The sequence below is a fragment of the Trichoplusia ni genome, chromosome 18 (genome assembly GCF_003590095.1).
Source record: "Trichoplusia ni isolate ovarian cell line Hi5 chromosome 18, tn1, whole genome shotgun sequence".
Lineage (NCBI taxonomy): Eukaryota > Metazoa > Arthropoda > Insecta > Lepidoptera > Noctuidae > Trichoplusia > Trichoplusia ni.
The window spans coordinates 2045190-2064625 of NC_039495.1; the positions used below are offsets into that span (position 1 = coordinate 2045190).

Below are 19436 nucleotides of genomic sequence, written 5' to 3' on the forward strand. Positions count from 1 at the left end.
CCCACACATGTACCACATTATTTGTCAGTACAACAATAACTTTTATCCAATCCGCGAAACTTACGATCCGAATCGACTTCGTATATTGGAAAAAAACTGCCAAAACGAAGTCACGAAACGATAAAATGCCAAAGATTTATGAGTTTGCGAAGACAATGTGCAATATCTGAATGTTCTTGGCTATATAGTTCGCATATTATCGGCGGTAACAGCTGAAAATACACGCGATCTATACTGAACGCTTTGCTATATTATTAACTTTGACTTGCCAAGTTCTGGATGAGTCGCAACTCGTGATTCCGCGAACCGAAGGACCAAATTAATATCGGAGGACCAAAATTTACTTTATGCTAGAAATACTCTCAGATACAGGAATTTCAATTATTAATTGATGTTGCCGTTCCCTAGGAAGAGAGGCAAAGAGTACTCGCAGATATCGGAAAGAGATGCTTAAAAGAAGCCAGGATTTTAGTAAAAAATTGGTGGTCGTGTTGAATTTGTAAGATAATTTCAGTATGTATCTACGAATCTAAGTACGATTTATATGATAAATCTGCTAAGCTTGCCAATACAAGTATTAGGTGCGCTACACTGAGTATCTCGCCTCCACAATCATTCCCACTATAAGAGCTCATAGCAAGCGTACAGAAGAAATTCCATACAATCCGTTTAAGATTTCTCCAACATTTCGAATAAAGTGTCTAAGCACATACTGTTTTATTTCTCACCTATTTCTTTCATTCAAGTATTTCAAGCGTGAACTATTGATCTGGTTTGTACCGCAGGATGCCGTGTCAGCAGCTCGGCGTGACGTCATCGCCCGTTCTAGCTAATTGCTAGTTATTTTCAGTTCTTTGGTCTTTGTGGGCGAGGTGCAAAATTAAATGCATTTAGTGTTGATGGCAGTCTTGCACGATGCCGTTTAAAGACGCATTTGCAGTGTACTTTAATGTGTGTACATTTTGTTGTTCGTTTGTTCTAAAAAAAAGAATGCTTGAAACAGTTTCTGCTTGAAATATACTACAGTATTACTGGCGGTCGTTAAGGTAGTATTTTAAACAGAGTTTAATGAATGCAGTGCCTTTAAAATCATTAAGGCTTAGAATACCTATGTAGCGAATAATTATTTTTGATTAATTTGATTTAACTATCTACATATATGAATATTTGTGTAGCATACACCCGTCTGTTTTTAAAGATTCACAAACAAAATAAAGTGCATCAAAAACAATGTCAGAAAAATTGTATAGCTATTAAATATTCTTTAAATTCATTTTTTGCCGACTGTAAACAGCGAACATAAAATATTCCAATACTTAGATAGACTACGATAGTTATAACGTACGTGAGCCTTTCGTAGCGTCAGCAAAAACGATTAATGTGCAATATAAATTACTATAGGTATCTGATATCGGTGAAATGTTTGTACAATCAATTTTAAACTTTTACTTTGGATTGAGTCCATCTATACTTATATCATATACATTTTTTAACTATATATATATCATATACATAGTTAAAAAAATAAGCAATTTAATATTTTTCGTAATTATTTTATCACTACGGGATCTTTTTAAGCTATACTGGAACCTATATATTTCATTAGGTACGAAATAAAAGAATATTAAGAGTATAATGTATAGAAGTAACGCAAAGAAAAATATCATCTAATTCTAAAGTCAAAAATAGAACGCAGTCAAGGTGTTAATCATCAAATGAAAAACTAACATCTAATGTTAATTAATTCCATACAAACACTCTAAAATAAATTAAACGTGAAACCTTTATTGGAGAACAATAACAAGGTCACAAAAAGCATACCTGGCTTAGCGCCAGGGTTCAAACTGGTCCTTTGAGTCGCTTCGAATTATACTAAAATTGAAATCGTAATTAAGGACACCACACTCAATTTTACACTGTAACCACCTTAACTTAAGGTTGAAAAACCTATGCGGTGTTGATCTGTCGACCTGTTTGAACCCACGACACTTATTAAGTGTAAAGAACATTATATCCCTTGGACATCAAAACAATTGCAGGTCGGTGAAGCGTGAGTTGTGTTGGGTAGTGAGGGCCGGTTTGAGTGTTATGGTGTTATAAGCTGTTGTTAGCAAGGATTTAGTATACTGACCCTTTGATGTTATAATTATGGTTAATTATGAGGAGTTTTGTTATGACATTGGTCAAAAATGTGTTTACTTTATTCTTAAGTGATTTCTTAATGGGTTTTTATGCGTGAGAATCCTTTTATTATGCAAGTGTACAATAAAAAAAAATCGTTCAAGTATTCTTTCATGTTTTGCCAGCTGTGGGTCTAATGATTATTTAAATAGTGTTATTGTTTTTATTTAACACATTTTTGAATGTTTTTCTAATAAAAAATAATATCAAAAAGCATTATTACAAAGAATAAGCAAATCGTTATCTGAGAACCTGTTATAAAAATAGTTACCTACATCGCTTTTTTAAATATTATTTCAGTAACATTTCAATTGAATTTATTCACGATATTTAACTCCAAAACTTACACTTTACATATATATTTTGACAACTACAATGTGTATTTTTAAGTCTCCATAGAAATGAAAATTTTGTTGAAATCGAATAAGTATAAAAATCACGAACAAAGTATTTTTATTAATGTTTTTAACTCATCATGCTCCTAACAGAGGTAAATATTTGGGCTAATAATAAGCTTAAAATTATATTAATCCTTTTCAGTGTCATGTTTGAATAATACCCCATAAGACGATTTTATCACAAAGAAAACATTTATTTCGCTAAAAACCTACTCATTTTCAACAAACAACTATGCAACTACAGACCTAACCCAAAAGTAACACAATAAACTACAAAAGACACAGTCTCCGTACGTAAGGACCCCTAAACTTCCCAAGGATACCTTTACCGTTCGCAGCGGGGGTTCTCAACGGGGTGCCTCAAACGTGTGGAAAAAATAAATCGATCCTCCTTATACAGGCGCGAAGATATGAGCGCGTGTAATTGTGGACATGCGTTGATTGGTCGGCTTTTGTTTTTTAATACGGTTCGTTTAATCCCAGAACTTATGAAGCGGCCTGATTTGTGTAGGAAAGTTCAAAGGACCAAATTGTGGTGCTTTGATAGCTAATGATTGCGTAGGGAGTTTTGGAGTGATTATTTTTTGTCGGTAGAAAGTAAAGCGTAATCAGGAATCGTAAATTTGGAGAACATTTTTATGTGACATGAAATTATAAAGACGATCATTTAAGAATGGATGTTTCTGTAACCCAGGAATGACTTAGTCAATTACTCGCCAACCTTTTTCATTGTGATTTTTAGAATGATAAAGTTAATAAGACTAAGTAGGTGTATAAGTTTAACTGACCTACAATTATCCTATCACCTAAGCCTGACTCATACTAAATATCGGTCATCCCCCTGTTCAGAGTGGTAAGTAATTTGAATAAAACTCTAGAATTTTATTAAGTATAGGTCCTGCAGTCAAGATACTTATAATCATAACTTTCCATTCTTCTATCATACTGCCTTTCTTCCGTTTAAGAATAGCCTCAGTCCATACATTTCAGAAGTTCTTTTAATAATATCTCCATACATTTTCTAACAACAAAATTTTCTTTGTTTCGAACTTTAATGTAAACTTAGGGAGATGTCAGAGATAGGCGAGATTGTTATATTATTTTATTATCAAAATAATAATATCATTCAAATAGACTCTTCTATTACTAAATAATACAATGATCGTGATAAGTATGCCATCAAAAGTGGCACGTTCGCTAAATTCTAAACCATTGTGATTCTCAAACTTTTCTTTATTGATAGTTCAATTAAAATTTATATGATTCATTATATCTTTCCAGAGTGTCCAGTCTTATATATAGATAAACGGTTTAGCATTAGTTTGTCTCAAGTGTTCCGATGTGGTGGAAAGTAGATCTTTGGAGCAGATCAGTGCGAGGTTTCATTATTTTGGCATTAAAACAATATAAAGGGCTCTCTTGAAAATTCTGATACAAATAGCTATTTTAGTTCCAACTAATGATTTTTCTTGCATCCTCTTAATTCAAGTCGTGGAAAAGGTTAAAAACTCCCGACTTCGTTGACTCAGCGATTCAAAGTTTTGCCTTGATTAAACATAAGATATGAAAGCTATAGAAACATTTATTGCAATACACTTGGGCTCCCGCGATACAGGATGGTGCAAGTTTGAAACCGCAAATTAACATTAAGTGCCACTTATTGGTAAATATTAATTCAATTTGTATTAAATACATACATACGTTAGTAGGACAATTTAGCTAATTGTTAGTTTTAGATATAGCTTTTTGATGATTGATGATTTAAAAGTTATTCCTTAAACGCGGAGGCTCAAGAATACTAAAATAAAAATGGAATAATAACTATTAAATCTGTATATTCCGCTATTAAATCTGTAATCCAACAAAAATACCGAAGCCGGCTAAGTTTTACAAAGGCAGACTTGGATCAATGCTTTTGTCCAGCACTCGCATTGTTAGAACTTTAGCGGTCCTAAGAGAGCTCCCTGTGGCACCCCGTCGAGTTATTGATACTATTATTTGTCGCTGAATTACGGGGGCAACTGAAGTATGGAATTTAGGAAATTGGTTTGCCGGTTCGAGAAGTTCGGAGTTAGATCCTTTAGTTTCTAAAGATGAGAATTGAAATGCAAAATGGTGTAAGCATAATTTACTTGTGTTACACTGGACTTAATGCTTTTGATAAGTCGTATACTTCATCCTTTCTAAGTTTGATAGCTGTACAGTTTTTGCTGAAGAGTGCCCCTCGTATATTTTGATCCTACTGCGATGCAATTAAATTAATGTTTCAGTTACCGACTAATTTTTTGTTAAGTAAGGTATCGGTAAGTTGTTGATTAAAAGAGAGACAAATATGATTTATTCGTCTATAATGGTATTTTTTAGCTTTTGGTTACATGTTCATGGCCCATTGTCCATGAGAAAACTATTGGAAGCTAATAATAGAAAAAAAAGAACAAAATTTACTTTCTCTAATATTTATTTAATTATAATTAACAGAAAACTTTGAGAACACCTCAAGAACAGCGGACGTCTTCAAATCATAACAACATTCGCTGACGGCGGCGTCGCAGACCGCGTCCGGCAGTCGCAGGCGCCTGTCCGATATGTTGCGCGCGTGTGTGTTACTTGTGTCGGTGTGCGTGGCCGCTGCTGCCCTGAGCGGACGAGGTTGGTCCTTTTATCCGCGTTTTTATTTAAAGAGGTTTTTTGTTTTGAGTGTCTGTTTTTGGATGTAGATAGATGTGTAGTGGTTGAAACCAATCTATTTCTGGAGTAAAATCTTTTTAGAGATGCAAACTTTAGTTATTAATAATTTAGACAGATATGTTTTCGGATTGCGTATACACTTTTGTATGATAGTGTATTTCAGTTGAAAAGTCCAAACGTTTTTTTTTATTTGGAAATGCTGTCTGTCCTGCTGATTGCCTTTAATTGTCATACACATAATGCACATCAATGTCAGACATGTGTAAGCAGCTATTGGCATGTAGCAGGATTAAAAATGTACGTAAACGAACTGGAATAAGGGCAGGAAAAGAGAATATTACTAGATAATAATTACTGCAAAGTTCAAAGTTTACCTACAAAGAAAGCTACAGAAAATTTACACCTATATTTTATTTTATCCAGGTCTAGATCGACCATTTCTTTTTTCTGTTCCATTGCAATTAGCAAAGCAATCAGAAGTAAGATAAATTGCGAATCCAATTAACAAGAAAAACGCCGAGTGTTTTTATGTTAATGTAGGTTAATTCCTTTTTGCCAAGCTTAGAGTAAGTTGGCACGTTATTTACTTAGGCACTAATCGCATATTTTAATATCATAATAGCTCTAGTTATTTTATTATATCAGGATTAAATTATGATTGCGTTTTCCTCATTATTTTAATTGTGTTTGGGGGAATAGATATTGTTGTTTTAAATATCGGTAAGTAATTAAGAGTATAATAAATACAAAGTGTTATTATCAGCTTAGCTCGGAGGGGCAAAGGTCATTTACCATATCCATCCTTGGTCAGGGCAGTGATGCCTGGGACCATTTTCGCGAATTCTGTTAAGTCGTGTCTCTTAACATTTCAGTTCAGAAAGCTGGAACCAGATTCTAAACGGTTATTAAAAAATCTCTTCTAGATCGACCTTCAAGTATACTTTCCCGTTTGGAGTCAACTGTGTGGTGGATTTGATACAATTCGTCATAAGATAGGTGTTAAAAGTAATCAAGTGTGTAATTTTTGTCTTTTATCATTTCAAAATTAAACAAGACTGGTCTACTTCACGTTGCTATGGCAACGACCATATTTCTTCTACTTCTACTTTTCATATAAAACCAACTTTCGATCTCCAAAAATGTGATATAAAGCAATACATTTACCTTTTTACCTATTTTAAAAGAAATAAAATACAATCTGAGACGAAAATATTTAATACAAAGCGGGTTCGCTCAATTTAGGTAATATTTACACAAAATATTTCATAAAGGTCGCGTTTTTTGGAGAGAGAGAAAATCAAAGATGCTTTGCTTTTATTAAAATGTTTCTCTTTAGAAAATTGCGTTCCCGTTTGTTTTTCGAAAGGGGTTCGGTAGATGACATGGTATTAATAGAATTTGTTGGCATGAGGTGAAAGGTGAGTGTGGGCCAAGTGTTGCTGAAGGACCTAATCTTATCATATGGTCAAATTTTGGGGTAACTTCAAGCCATTGTCACAAAATGGTCTTTAAATTTGATCTGGTGCTAAATTTGTCTCAGTGTGTATAACCTTTCCCTGTATTATTTTCTTTCTTTAACAGTCTTTGTGACTGACCTTTATAGTTCCTGTATTACTTTTATTTAAGGCACTTGAATTGATCCCTGTATAATCTTTATACAATGTAGTTTGGAAGCCTTAATCTTTCATCATCAGCTTAGCCTTTTTCCAACTATTTTAGGGCTGACTTCCAGTCTAACCAGATATGGCACCAGTCTTTTACAAAACACAACTGCCTCTGACCCCTTAAACCTAGTAATCTGGCCAACACGATACCCTTTAGTAAAACTCGTTTGCAGACTTGTCAGAATATGCCGATTTGATGCTTGAATCTTTAACTGCTCAATACATACCTTCACTAAGGAAAAATCCCGAGTAGAAGTGGCAATTTCAATATACCATTGATGAGTTATCCACGAGTGAGTTTGAAGTAGCAGTTCTAGAAATCTTTTCAAATGTAGAGATCCTACTGTCTCTAAGAGTCAGCGGTGAATTTCCCTATTGAATGAGTAGTCCCAGACCTACGATGGCAAAATTAAAGCGTGGCAAATGTTTGTCATCATAATTCTTAAACGTTACGTTATAACATTTGATCCTAAAGGCATAGTGCACTGAGACTTTCATATTTGTCCTTGTGTATTCACTAAAATATAACCTTAGGGTTCTTATAAACTGAAGTCATAACAAAGTTCCGTATAGCGATAGCACTGAAAGACACAGTAACAGCCGTACCGCGCATTGCATTGTAACACATCACATCTCCAATATAAACACTTGAAGATCAAATAAAAATATTATTGTAAGCGCAATGTTTCAATTAGCTCATAGTAGCTGAGATAATTGTTCGACTTTCTTCTGCTATATAGTGAAGGCCTTATCATTCAACCACATCACATTATCTCTTATAAACCTTGATATAGTAGTGTGTTGAGTTCTTCTCATGACTTTTTGAAAACAAAAAGCAATTCCCGGACTTACCAATTTCACTCTTTGTGTCGAGGTCGTTTTACAAACATTCATGACACATACACAAAGATACCCAGACTCAGGACATGCATTCGTAAATCTGGCAAACGCTAAACTCACCGGAGATCGACCTTGCGACACGGGAAGTGCTGGTTGGACATTTAAATGACGATTGTTAATTGACTGTGGTCATGATCTAAAACCTTTTATAATTATGTGAAGATATCCTGACGATGTTTAAATTCGTTAAAAACCATTTTATTTCCGTACCTTAACGATTGTATAAAAATCCAAACATTGGATTGGTCAGACCGTTGCCATTTTATCAACAATACCACTGTAAAAAGTTACTCAATCAATGTGTTCAGTCATTGACTTTAATTCATTTAACTCGTCAATTACTGCAATACCGCCAGTAACCGACACGATTTGTATACGTTCTAGAATTGTTTTGCATGTTCGACAATAACTGAAATAATGTGTATGTTTAACCACGTGTTCCTTTTAAATAACTATTTCTCCCTTCATGTCTATTAAATAGAGTAACGTCAGATTTACGAAATCAAAATGATTTATTATAAGTACAAACATTGGTAAAGAGAAAATACAGATCTTAGAATAAATGTGTAGAGTGCTATATTTTGTTTATTATAAGACATAAAAATATGGGATTATAATATAAATACCTTCCTTCCTAACATGGAAAGAGACCTGTGTCCAGCAGTGGGCCATATTAACTCGTAGCGTATTAAATGTCTTAATTAATACATAACAAAATATTCAAATTCATTTTAGTTTGATTCAAACACGCAAAAAGTTTTGGTAAAACAAAACTACGGAGTTGTCGTAAAAAGAAATTTTATGATAACTATCTATTAATGTTAAATAGAGCCCAGTATACTCAATAAAAGACAATTTGTAAGGGAATCACAAAGACCCCTTAATCATGAGCTCCGTTTTCGTAGGCGTCGTAAAGAAAAATAATAAATAGTTACAAAATTAATATTAAAATACAGTATAAATGTCGGTATTGTCGAATTCCTTATTGGAAAGTTCCTATTGTAGTCAAATATTAAATTAAATTCTTTCTTACTTTTGGTCCTTTGATCCGCAAGTTAACTATCTAACCTTTATCAAAATTAAATTTTATATTTTGAATACAGGGGTAAAAGTCTGATGAACCCCAATTTCTGATTAAAAAAAATTAATGTGTTCTTGACTTGCTTTAAAGCCCTTTTCTCACTGTTAAACACTACAAATGTAACCTACTAACCTTTAATTATCCCAACGTGTGAGATAAATTTCATTTCTCCAATTCATATTTCCTATTATGACGCCATCTTTTCACAACGAACAATAGACGCTGATGTATTATCAAAAATATTTACCTTTAGACACATCATCGAAATAAATCCCCAATTGTAGTCGCCAAACTGTTTATAAAGATGTTTCAGTTAGTTCATGCGTCTAACTTGTGCTAATTAAAACACATCACGTTGTTTAACTTTCGCTGACACTTACTTTTTGTTTAGAGGTTCCGACAAACAAGTATCGTAGGACCAAACTTAAATATATCGTTGATACCTTGAAAAGTCGACTAGATTTCTACCCATTATCAAGATTCATGAAATGCATTTGAAATAACTAAAACAGGCTCTTAAATCGAAAATAATAATGTAATAGTAAATAGGAAGGTTATAACTGAGAAATTCTACCTGAATATTACAGTTTAGCTCCTATTCGTATACAAATCACAGCTTCACGCCATAATAACTCTTAAGGCAATAGCCGTAAAATATACCTTCCCCTATAACCTACTTCTACTTTAGCACTCCATACCTTAATTCATTCCTTCCGTAACCAAATTGGGGTCAGCTTCCAGTCTAACTAAACGCATCTGGCGTTTGAATATCGTATTATCCACGGACTTATCTTATTCATCCTTTATGGTGCCATAGGACCAACAATGAGGTCCTTTGAGTCGGACGAAACTAAGATATTCTCGTCACATAGTTAGCGAGCAAGTTTCGAGAACTACTGAGCAATGACACTGTCTTGTGTCCCCTTGATTGTATACGATACGTTTAGACTTGCAAAAGCGGCTTTAGCAAGTCGGTATCCGTCAAAGGTAGAATTTGCAAAGGTATTGACAGATTCCCTGAAATAACTCAAACTATTGTGAAAGATAAATGATGATATTTACGTAAGGTAGATCGATTACTACAATTTTCATGAATAACTGTTATGGATTTATTTTCTCTCATTTTTAAGGGCATAGTGAAAAGCAAAAGTTTTTAACACATAAAAAAATCGACACAAAAACATGAATTATGTAGCTGAAGATCCCATAGAATCTGTCTATTATTCACGTCTTTTACATCTACTGCACCTGCCAAGGAGACTTGTTCTTCCTTCGAAGTTTATTATAAATATTTTCTTTGCCATGTTTATGATTCAAACAAACACCGATCATTCATTAGATCATTACTGCCTATGATTTTCGTTACAAATTAAACAACAACAAGCGAACTGAATTATAATTATCTCATCGAATGACGTTGCTATGGAAGTCGCCATACAAATGACGCCTTTCTTGCTTGTTACTAAGGACTTTGTTTAATTGAATGAATTTAAGTTTTGATTTCTTTAATCAACATACGGATAATGATATTAATTTTAACCCCATTATGTTCCAGGTTTCTTTTGCCGGGATCCTGACACAGGAAAACTCCACGCAGTAAACACAACTTGGGCGTCGAGTACATTCTGCGGCAACTACCACTGCAAACTAAGGAGAAAGAATATAACAGAAACAGAATACCCACCTATTAGGCAGATGAATATAACAAACGTCAAACTACCAAGTCGTAATGCCATTAAGGAAACAGACAAAAATGAAACAAACCCTATAAAAAAACAAGCTGTAAAAGATGTAGCCAAGAAAGACAAGCAATCTGATCCTGATATTATAAGTGAAATACTAATACAAGATATAATTCCAATAGACAGAAATAGAGGGATTAAATTTGATGAACCTATCGATGATTTGAATGACACAGAGAACGATAGATATTTAACAGATAAAGAAATTAAATCAATATCGGAAATTCTACATACGGTGAAAAAAAGTGATCTAGACGCTATTGTAGAAATATACAACCTAGCTCAAGATATATACAAAGAAATGGATAAAACAAGTACAGACCAAGTATTAGAAGAAGCTTTCTATGCTTCGAAGGATATTCAAAACGTAAAAAGTCAACCTGAAGTGAGAGCACCCAAGAAAAACGACCACGTATCATACTGGTACGAACCTCTAAACAGCGGGAAAATAAGACCCGCTGATCAACTCAGGAATGATCTTCAACGAAATGAAGTAGTACCCGGACCTAATGATGTCGTCCCTGTCATACCAGCAGTTCTTATGGCTGATATGGAAGTGCAGAGTTCAAATGTAGTACTAATTGCTTCAACACAACCCACTGTACCAAAGATACAAACACCAGTGGTACCAGCGCAAGCCACATTGGCACCACGAGTAAAACAAATGACCGATACATACTTCAATGGTCCACTATCGAATAAAGATTTTGGTAAATTACCCTACTATTATCCCATGTCAAACTTCCAAAAAATGGCATCTTATGTGCATCCACCCCAACCGAAAATGGCAATCCCCAGTTTGCCACTTCCGAAACCAACATTTAAACCCGTGACTTATAGACCGCAGTACTACATTGGAGGCAAATATCAGAAGGAAATAAAGCCGTCAATTCTTCTACCGTACCCATTTTCTTACATCCGTCATTATAATTGGTCATATCCACAAAATATATTCCACAGCAGACATCAAATAGACCATTTCGAAGCTCGAAGAAAGGCTAACAAAAACCCAAATTACATTAATAAACTTAACAATGCTATCCTAATGAATCCAGACTTAGAGAATTTCCAGGATTTGGCAGTAAAACTGACGAGAAAAGAGCAAAAAGTGCCAATAAGTACGACGATACGCAAAGTTAAAGAAGAAAAACGGAGGCCTGAATGGCAAACGGACCCATTACCCAAACATGTAATAGAAGAAGTAAGAGCTAAAGTTGATGATAAACAGAGGATATTAAAACCTTTTCCTTTCAGAAAGAGAGTGAAATTAGAAAGAGTAGGTAAAGTAATAAAAATGGATGAACACGCATTGAACAGGAGTAAAAGGTCCACTGACGAAAAAAGGAAAATATCAGAAAACGACAGACTCGAACCAGAACTATACGAAGTTTATATTGAAAGAACAACGTAAGTATTCTCACTCTGTTGCATTAGGACAATTTTGTTTTTTCTTTGCATTCAATAATCTGATAAAATGTTATACTATTTCACGTAATAATGATGAGTGTCATTGGAAAAACAAACCTTAATTTAATTAATTAACTTGTGACTTAAAGAGAATACAATTCTATGTGGCTCTCTGTGTTCTAACAAACCGTCTTTTTTCGAAATTGTCACATAACCCCTCATAATTTACTTGTGTTTGCTACCCCAAACCAAAAAAAGACCAAAATAACACCTTGCGTCCAAAAAAACGTGACAAATTAGTCAAAAAAATGTCACAGGAATGCATCCCATGTTAGGCCACCCTTTCATAGTCGTGTCTGTGACAGACCTTTTTGTTTTTGTATTTAAATACCATTCTTAGTATCAAATTAATAATTGTATTTGTGTTTGCCAGTTAGCAGAAATCGAGAGAAGGACCAAAATATTTAAAGTGACGTTTTGTAAGTTATTCAAGGTTTTGCGATGAAATTTATTGACAATTATTTCATCCTTATCTGAGTCCCAGAATGGTTTACTTCATTCGAATTTTGAGAGAATCCTCCTTTTGCTACCATGGTTGGTTTTCTCTCCAATTGCTCTAAATTTATTTAAAAAGCACTATAACAATTTTGAACGTCGTATATTAACGACTAATGTTACAAAATGATGATTAATTTTAATAGTTATTTATAATAAACATAATCCATACGTTTATAAACATAAATGTTACTCTCACAAACATATCGGAACGAATTTCTGTGCGCCAAACAAATATTTATTTCGTGAGGTAATCAAATATGATGCCGATGTTTTAATTATTAATTCATATTGACTGACCTGTATTGAGCGTTTCGCAAATTGGGGCAACGTTTTTATTTGTATCACCGGTTTAAAAAGATTTCAGACAAAACTTTTTATTTTGCAATTTTCTTGATAGCATTACGAGTATAGTTTTTTTCAAAAATGTTCCTTAAGAGAAAAATATATAAAAGGAGCTATAGATTATATTTTGGTTTGCGGCCTGAAAAAATTGATAGAAGACGTTTCATCCTGTTTTTGATTATTGCTATTCTACTTTTTTACCTGACTTGTCTTTTTAGCTCCGTTCATGAACCAAGGTCAATCAAATTCGAAAAAACGTTTTGTCATATGGATTCATTGCTTACTTCCAGGGCAAGTGGTAAATCCAGTTTCATTTTCTGTAGTCTCATAATTAAATTTGATATCTTGATCATTAATTTGTTCATTACAATTCTAATCGAGAGTTAATTAGCAGTCTGAGTGAAGGGAGTCTTAAAACTTACAGTAATTAGGTGTAGTACAGTTATCATGGTTAATTTTATAGATAAAACTATTTAGGATTCATCCCTAAATATTATGTTGTTTAAGTCATTTTTAATCAGATCGAAATACTCGTAGGTACCTGATACCAATTATTTCCAAAAATTCTGATGAATGATACCAAATATTTTGTACATCGTTGTGGATTATAATTCTATATATCAAGAGGAATTTAATTTTAATATATTTTTGGCAGTATCCGAGGGAAAACTATTTACGTATTTAACTCATTAAATTAACGGGAATTGAATTTCGTTCGATGTAACTTTTGGTGTCACTTGGCTCGAATTTGGGAGTTTGCCAAAACTGGGACCGATGCGGTGCTGGGTTGAAACGGCTTTTATTTCTTGTTTTGGACATTCTATGATAAGATTATCTTGCTATAATATATTTTGCTGGGACTGCGTTTTAGTGAGGTCGACATTTTAGATGTAGAGTTAGTTACCCGTCGTTCCAGTATCCAGAAAAAGAATTATACCTTTATCTGTATCTCTGATCATCAATTAACGTACCATGATAATAGCAGGTACATAGGTTTAAATATTTTCATGTTTATTTTTGATGTGATGAAACGTTATATCATCACAATAATATTTTTCTGCGTTTTCATTATATTTATGCTCGTCTGCATCGACGACGTCATAATTATAATTGTTTTCGTCCTTTTGTCCTAATCAGTACGGAAGGACCAAAAACCTTTTTTCTCTCTTTGATTCGAAATGTGTGTCCCAATTTGCGTTATCTTTCTAACTATATGACAAAGTATTCGTCGTGTGCGGCTCATAGATGCTTGTTCCGATTAGTTTGCCTTCACGTTTGCTTGCGAGATTGTTAGTGACGGACCCCATGCAACTGGGAGTTCCTTTTTAAAAGCTCTATCAACGAGATATTATATTTCATTGTTATAAAGAATTGCTTTTTGTTTACGAGTGTGAGCGATTATTTTTCACATTTTATGTATTCATATTTGTTTAGCAAATCATCTGGGCCTACAATCGCAGGTTTTTAAATAGGGCTATTCACTTAAAAACCTGTGATTTTCCTCTCAGTATTTTGTATTTAACTAAATGCATTAATTTGATATAAATATAATTCAAGATCATGCTATTGGTTTAAGAGTGGCACAGCACATGTCATTTTAAACCTACTTTAAAAAAGTAAATTATTACGAAAAATACTTCTAAAGTCTCGATTTAACAAAATTCCTTTTTCAATGTAATTGAAAGCCTCGCAAAAGTGATGTAATCAGTTTTATTTACAAGGTTAACTAAAACACCGACTCAAAAGTAACCTTTATTATATTATCTGTCAATCAGGACAGGCTTGTTTTGTTGTTTTTTGGTATCTACAAAAAAACATCCAGCAAAAAATATAAAATTGTAATTTTTGAACATAATATTAAGCTTTTGAAGTTAAAGGTTAGAACTCGTCCTATGCTACTTTATCTGTCTTTTTTAAATTTTAAAGTCCCTATTTCTTATCTAGCTAACCTAGCCTATTGAAATCGGTTCAGCTATTATAGAGATTGAACTACAAAACTTACTTCTTACCTTTAATACTACTAGCTGTTCCTGCGTTGCCATGCATTTTTTTCTACCTTCTACCTATCTACCACCTAATTTTTCCTGAATTTTCTTTGCTTTAAACCTCACGGAGCCCGAGACCTGTCCAACGAATGCAAAATCGTGGAAAATCGGTTCGTGCGTTCTGGAGGTATAGCGTCAGGAAGGAAAACCCGACTTATTTTTAATAGTAGATTAATAATCACGTAATTGCTTATTTTTATGTTTTTTTTTTTATATCACATTCACACTCATAAACATAAACAATTATATCCAATAACTCTATAACGTTAAAATAACATATTGAACTCTACTTACAGGTGTAATTCGGACTACTCGGTGCCAGGCTATTTCCGTTATGGGAACCTAAGCGAACCCTTCCCCAACTGCTGCCCACAAAGAATAGCCGGCCACAGATAAAATAACCTATTTAGATAGTAAACTGTACATAATTAATTAAATTTAAAGATTTTGTAAAGAAAACGAGAAGAATTAATTTCTGATGTCTCGAAGGACCAGAACTGTGTTGATGAATAAAATCAGGTGACCTGGGCACCAATTCTGCTATTTACAATGGCCGAATTTGGCTTAATATGTCAATTTTCGTATACACAATAATTGCAAGTTCAGTACGGGACCGTACACTCAAGGTCAATACAATTAACCTACAATTACTGTTTTGGCAAAATGCTTACGAGAATAGAAATAATTTCAAATTTAATCCCATTGCCATTCATTTATCGGCCATTGTAAATAGCAGAATCGGGGACCTGAAAGACTAGTTCTGTTTCTGCACCATGATTTTTGTGAGTAAAAGGACCAAAAATATGTATGAAATTGCTTCTGAATTTCTGTGACTTATTATAAGGAATGTTAGTAACAATTAACACCTGCTTTTTAAAACCCAGAGTCTTGAGGTTTTTGGTGACATTGATTATTCGTACACCTATTTATGAAGACTGCTATAATGCCAACTGTTTCTTTACAATGAAATCGATCGACTGTTTTGTCAAGAGTATGTTCCTTGTTTATAAAATTATCGATTCAACAAATCTCATAATATTATTCCGAAGAGATTGGTTTATAACAAAGTTGAATATAAAATGTGATATGAAATGATTTAATTGAATAATATTGTCATAATATAGTTTTTAACAGTTTTTAAATAATTGTCTTTTAAGCCGGTTTCAGTATTATCTGTATTTTTTTTATGGTAGTCCATGATTTCTTAGTCTTTTTTAAATATACTAGACTCTTATTACATGTTTCGTAAATAAAATTAGACAAACCATTTTTTTCGACACATTTTGAGAAAAAAGAAAATTGTTTTAACGTCATTTTTTAGTAAATGTCAAAACAGTATAAGTAGAAAACATATTGGTATATTAAGAATTCTAATGTATGTAAAAGGCTTAATTAAAAACTAAAATAATAATCCAATTATTGACGTAATCCATCGCAAAATCAGCAGTCGTGGGTATGTAACCATTTTTTGACAGTTTTCGACGAAAATGTTTTAAAAGGCTATACAAAACTATATCAAAATCAAAATGAATCAATTCAGATAAGTATGAAATGTCAAAACTTCACGGGCCCTATGACAGTCAAATCGTTTGACACCTTTGTACATTTTCATTTGAGTCTAACCAAAATGTCAGCATATTGGTTAGACTCACATGTCATGTTCCTCGTGTGACTAATCACAAGTTTGACTATTGACAGTATCGGGTGCTCTTTCAGCTAATATGAGTCACGTCACTATAAATAATTTAATTTTATAATAGGATAACATGTTATGTGATCGAAGTATTTTGTAAATATTGCTGCGTATTTAAGTTATTAATAAATGTAAGTTAAACTTGGGTTTTAGTTTCATTCTTACAATCCTATATATTTCGTTAGTCTGATTTGTAATTATTTAAGTTGACTCACGCGTATTTATTGGGTAAAGCGACTAGTTTCGGACCCCACCATCATCGTCCAAGATTTTTCCCAACTATGTTGGGGTCGGCTTCCAATCTAACCGGAATCAGCTAAGTACCAGTGTTTTACAAGGAGCGACTGCCTATCTGACCTCCTCACCCATTTACCTGGGCAACTCGAAACCCCTTAGTGAGACTGGTTGACAGACTTTCTAGCTTCTGACTACCTGTCAAAGATGTATGGATAACAGCCGGGACCCCCAATTTAACGTGTCTTCCGAATTACGGAAGAAAACATTATGACAAAGATGATCACCCATCTACGGACCAACCACGTTAAGAGTAGCTTACTTGTGATCGATCCACTTATGCAGTTATAGATTAGCCACAGTTACAACACTCCTAGTTTCGGACTCAACCGGAGCCGTTAATTATGAGCTGACGCGGCTAGTTAGCCGCGTTGAGTTGACCAGTTAGTCAATTCAACTCCGGTAGACAAGGCACTAGATCTATCATGACAAACAAATAATCACTAAGGTTCATTCCGTTCATAAATCTGAAGATTCGTCTCCAACGCCATGTCTATATAAAACTCTATAAGACTGTTTTGTGGTCACTAAGATACTAAAGTCGTCACAATTGTGTGTGATGCCTTATCACGTGTATGAAGGCCTTTAGTTCATTAGCTATGGTCACTGAACTATTACGAAAGACTACATATTGGGGGCGATAAGCTAGTATTGTGTCAATATTTACGAAGAGATAGAAATCAATTAGTAAAACACACTCGAGTGTACCACTACAAAGTGTTTTTTAAAGGATTGTTTTCAGAAATGAAATGAGATTATTTTACTAAGCCATGCATGAGAATATTTAAATATTCTTTGTATTATTTATTTATATTATTATATACTTATTTATAGTATTAAATAAGGCTTTTTTATATTATATATATTATCTAATCCATCAATTTGTCAATGGTATAGGCTGCAAGGATTGCCGAGTGATATACGTGAACATGCCAAACCCTCAGTACGCGACGTCTAACGGGTTCGATCCCCATTTAGGACCAGCATTTGTGTGATTCTGAATTTTTAATCTTGGCCTGGCTGTCTTCAAATTATTATTTTTAAAGTAACTTCTAGTTTCGTCTTTAATTTTTAACCAATTGAAGATAGTGTTGACTCGAACTTGACCAGTTATTTTTTCAGACTTATTTGTAAACTTTCACATCACAAATGGTTCAAAAAATACACATGCTACCCAATTCATTACCATCAACCATCCTAATTATTCATAAGCGACAACTTTGAGCAATAAATCCAAAAGTTTTTCGTTTAAATAAGTGAACAAAAAAGTTTTTTATCAAGCCACATGTGGGGCCAAAAGATTTATTCGTTACATTTTTTGTCAATTAATTCCATGTTCTATCTCTTTGCTCCAGTTAATTGGGAATGAGATTGACTAATGTATTTTTAAGTAATGCGTGTTTTCTAGTTTTTTCTTTTATTTTGATAGAATTGTATGTAATCACATATCATTTATATCGGTTGTTCATTTATCATTGTATGGGATTTTTATGTTTATTAGGAAATGGAATAAATAATTTAATCCATTTTCTAATTGGCAACGAACCGGTCGCGCTGGAGAAATTATGGAGAGGCCTATGTCCAACAGTGGACTGCTATAGGCTGAGATGATGATGATGATGATGATTTTCTAATTTACGTATTTACTAAGATTACATTTTTTTATATGAATTGTATTTTTCTAAATTTTTTTTATTCAGGTTAATCCCATTGCTGGGCAAAGGCCTATCTCAAATCTTTAAATATCATACATTTGAGTTATTTTTTCTTTTTGCAGTTTTGAATTTAGCCAGGGTAAGGTGCTAAATGCTACTTTATTATTTAAAGTATACAATGTGGGTCATAATATGTCTGTGCATTATACACGTCTTAAATAATTAAATAGATACTACCTTCCACCCTATTCATAATCCAGTCTCAATTTTACTAATCTATTTAAAGAAACTTTCATCTAAATCCTTTTCCTTCACGAATCGATGTGGGAAGCACAATACAAGACAAATTCTAATTCCAATATGCAAATTCAACTCCCATTCAAACAAATTAAAACATAAACACTAAAAAACAGCAGTAAAACCTCAAAAAACCGTGAGAATCACATTAACAAACATCACTTAGAAAAAAAACAATAAAAAAAGTAAAAACTAACACAAAACGTTACTATTAACATAAAGTAATCATCGGTAACGAAGCAAGCCCATAATATCGTAACATTACATTTTGTTACAAAAACTCTCACTTAAACTTTGTAAGGGTTCACTTAAAAAGGCATTTACCCAACGACGGTTCCTGACTTATCGCCGGGCAAACGAGCGAGATAAAAACACACCAGAACACCAAAGAGCGAAAGAGACGAGTATATGCGTCAGAAATATTTAAATTAAGTCCTCCCCTTAATGTCGAACATTATTTTTTTATCGGCGTGTCCAAATAAAGATATGTA

The 19436-nt window shown here is 33.4% G+C and overlaps 1 protein-coding gene across 2 annotated transcripts; it reads left to right on the forward strand.

The window, feature by feature from the left end:
- Positions 1–5071: 5071 nt before the first annotated feature.
- LOC113502747 lies at positions 5072–15672 on the forward strand. 2 transcript variants are annotated; one of them, XM_026884403.1, is made up of 3 exons: positions 5072–5228; positions 10468–12061; positions 12495–12517. In XM_026884403.1, the coding sequence occupies exons 1-3, from the start codon at positions 5165–5167 to the stop codon at positions 12496–12498; spliced, it is 1662 nt and encodes a 553-aa protein (XP_026740204.1). In that variant the 5' UTR covers positions 5072–5164; the 3' UTR covers positions 12499–12517. The 2 variants fall into 2 exon arrangements, with proteins under 2 accessions (XP_026740204.1, XP_026740203.1); XM_026884402.1 differs by lacking the exon at positions 12495–12517 and adding an exon at positions 15303–15672 and having other exon boundaries at positions 5073–5228.
- The last annotated feature ends 3764 nt before the right edge of the window (positions 15673–19436 follow it).

Excerpts from the sequence above, each read along its gene's own strand:
- LOC113502747 (XM_026884402.1), top strand. The coding sequence starts at position 5,165 with ATGTTGCGCGCGTGTGTGTTACTTGTGTCGGTGTGCGTGGCCGCTGCT. Across the intron at positions 5,229-10,467 it reads TGCTGCCCTGAGCGGACGAG|GTTTCTTTTGCCGGGATCCT; the intron begins GTTGGTCCTTTT and ends ATTATGTTCCAG. Across the intron at positions 12,062-15,302 it reads GTTTATATTGAAAGAACAAC|GTGTAATTCGGACTACTCGG; the intron begins GTAAGTATTCTC and ends CTCTACTTACAG.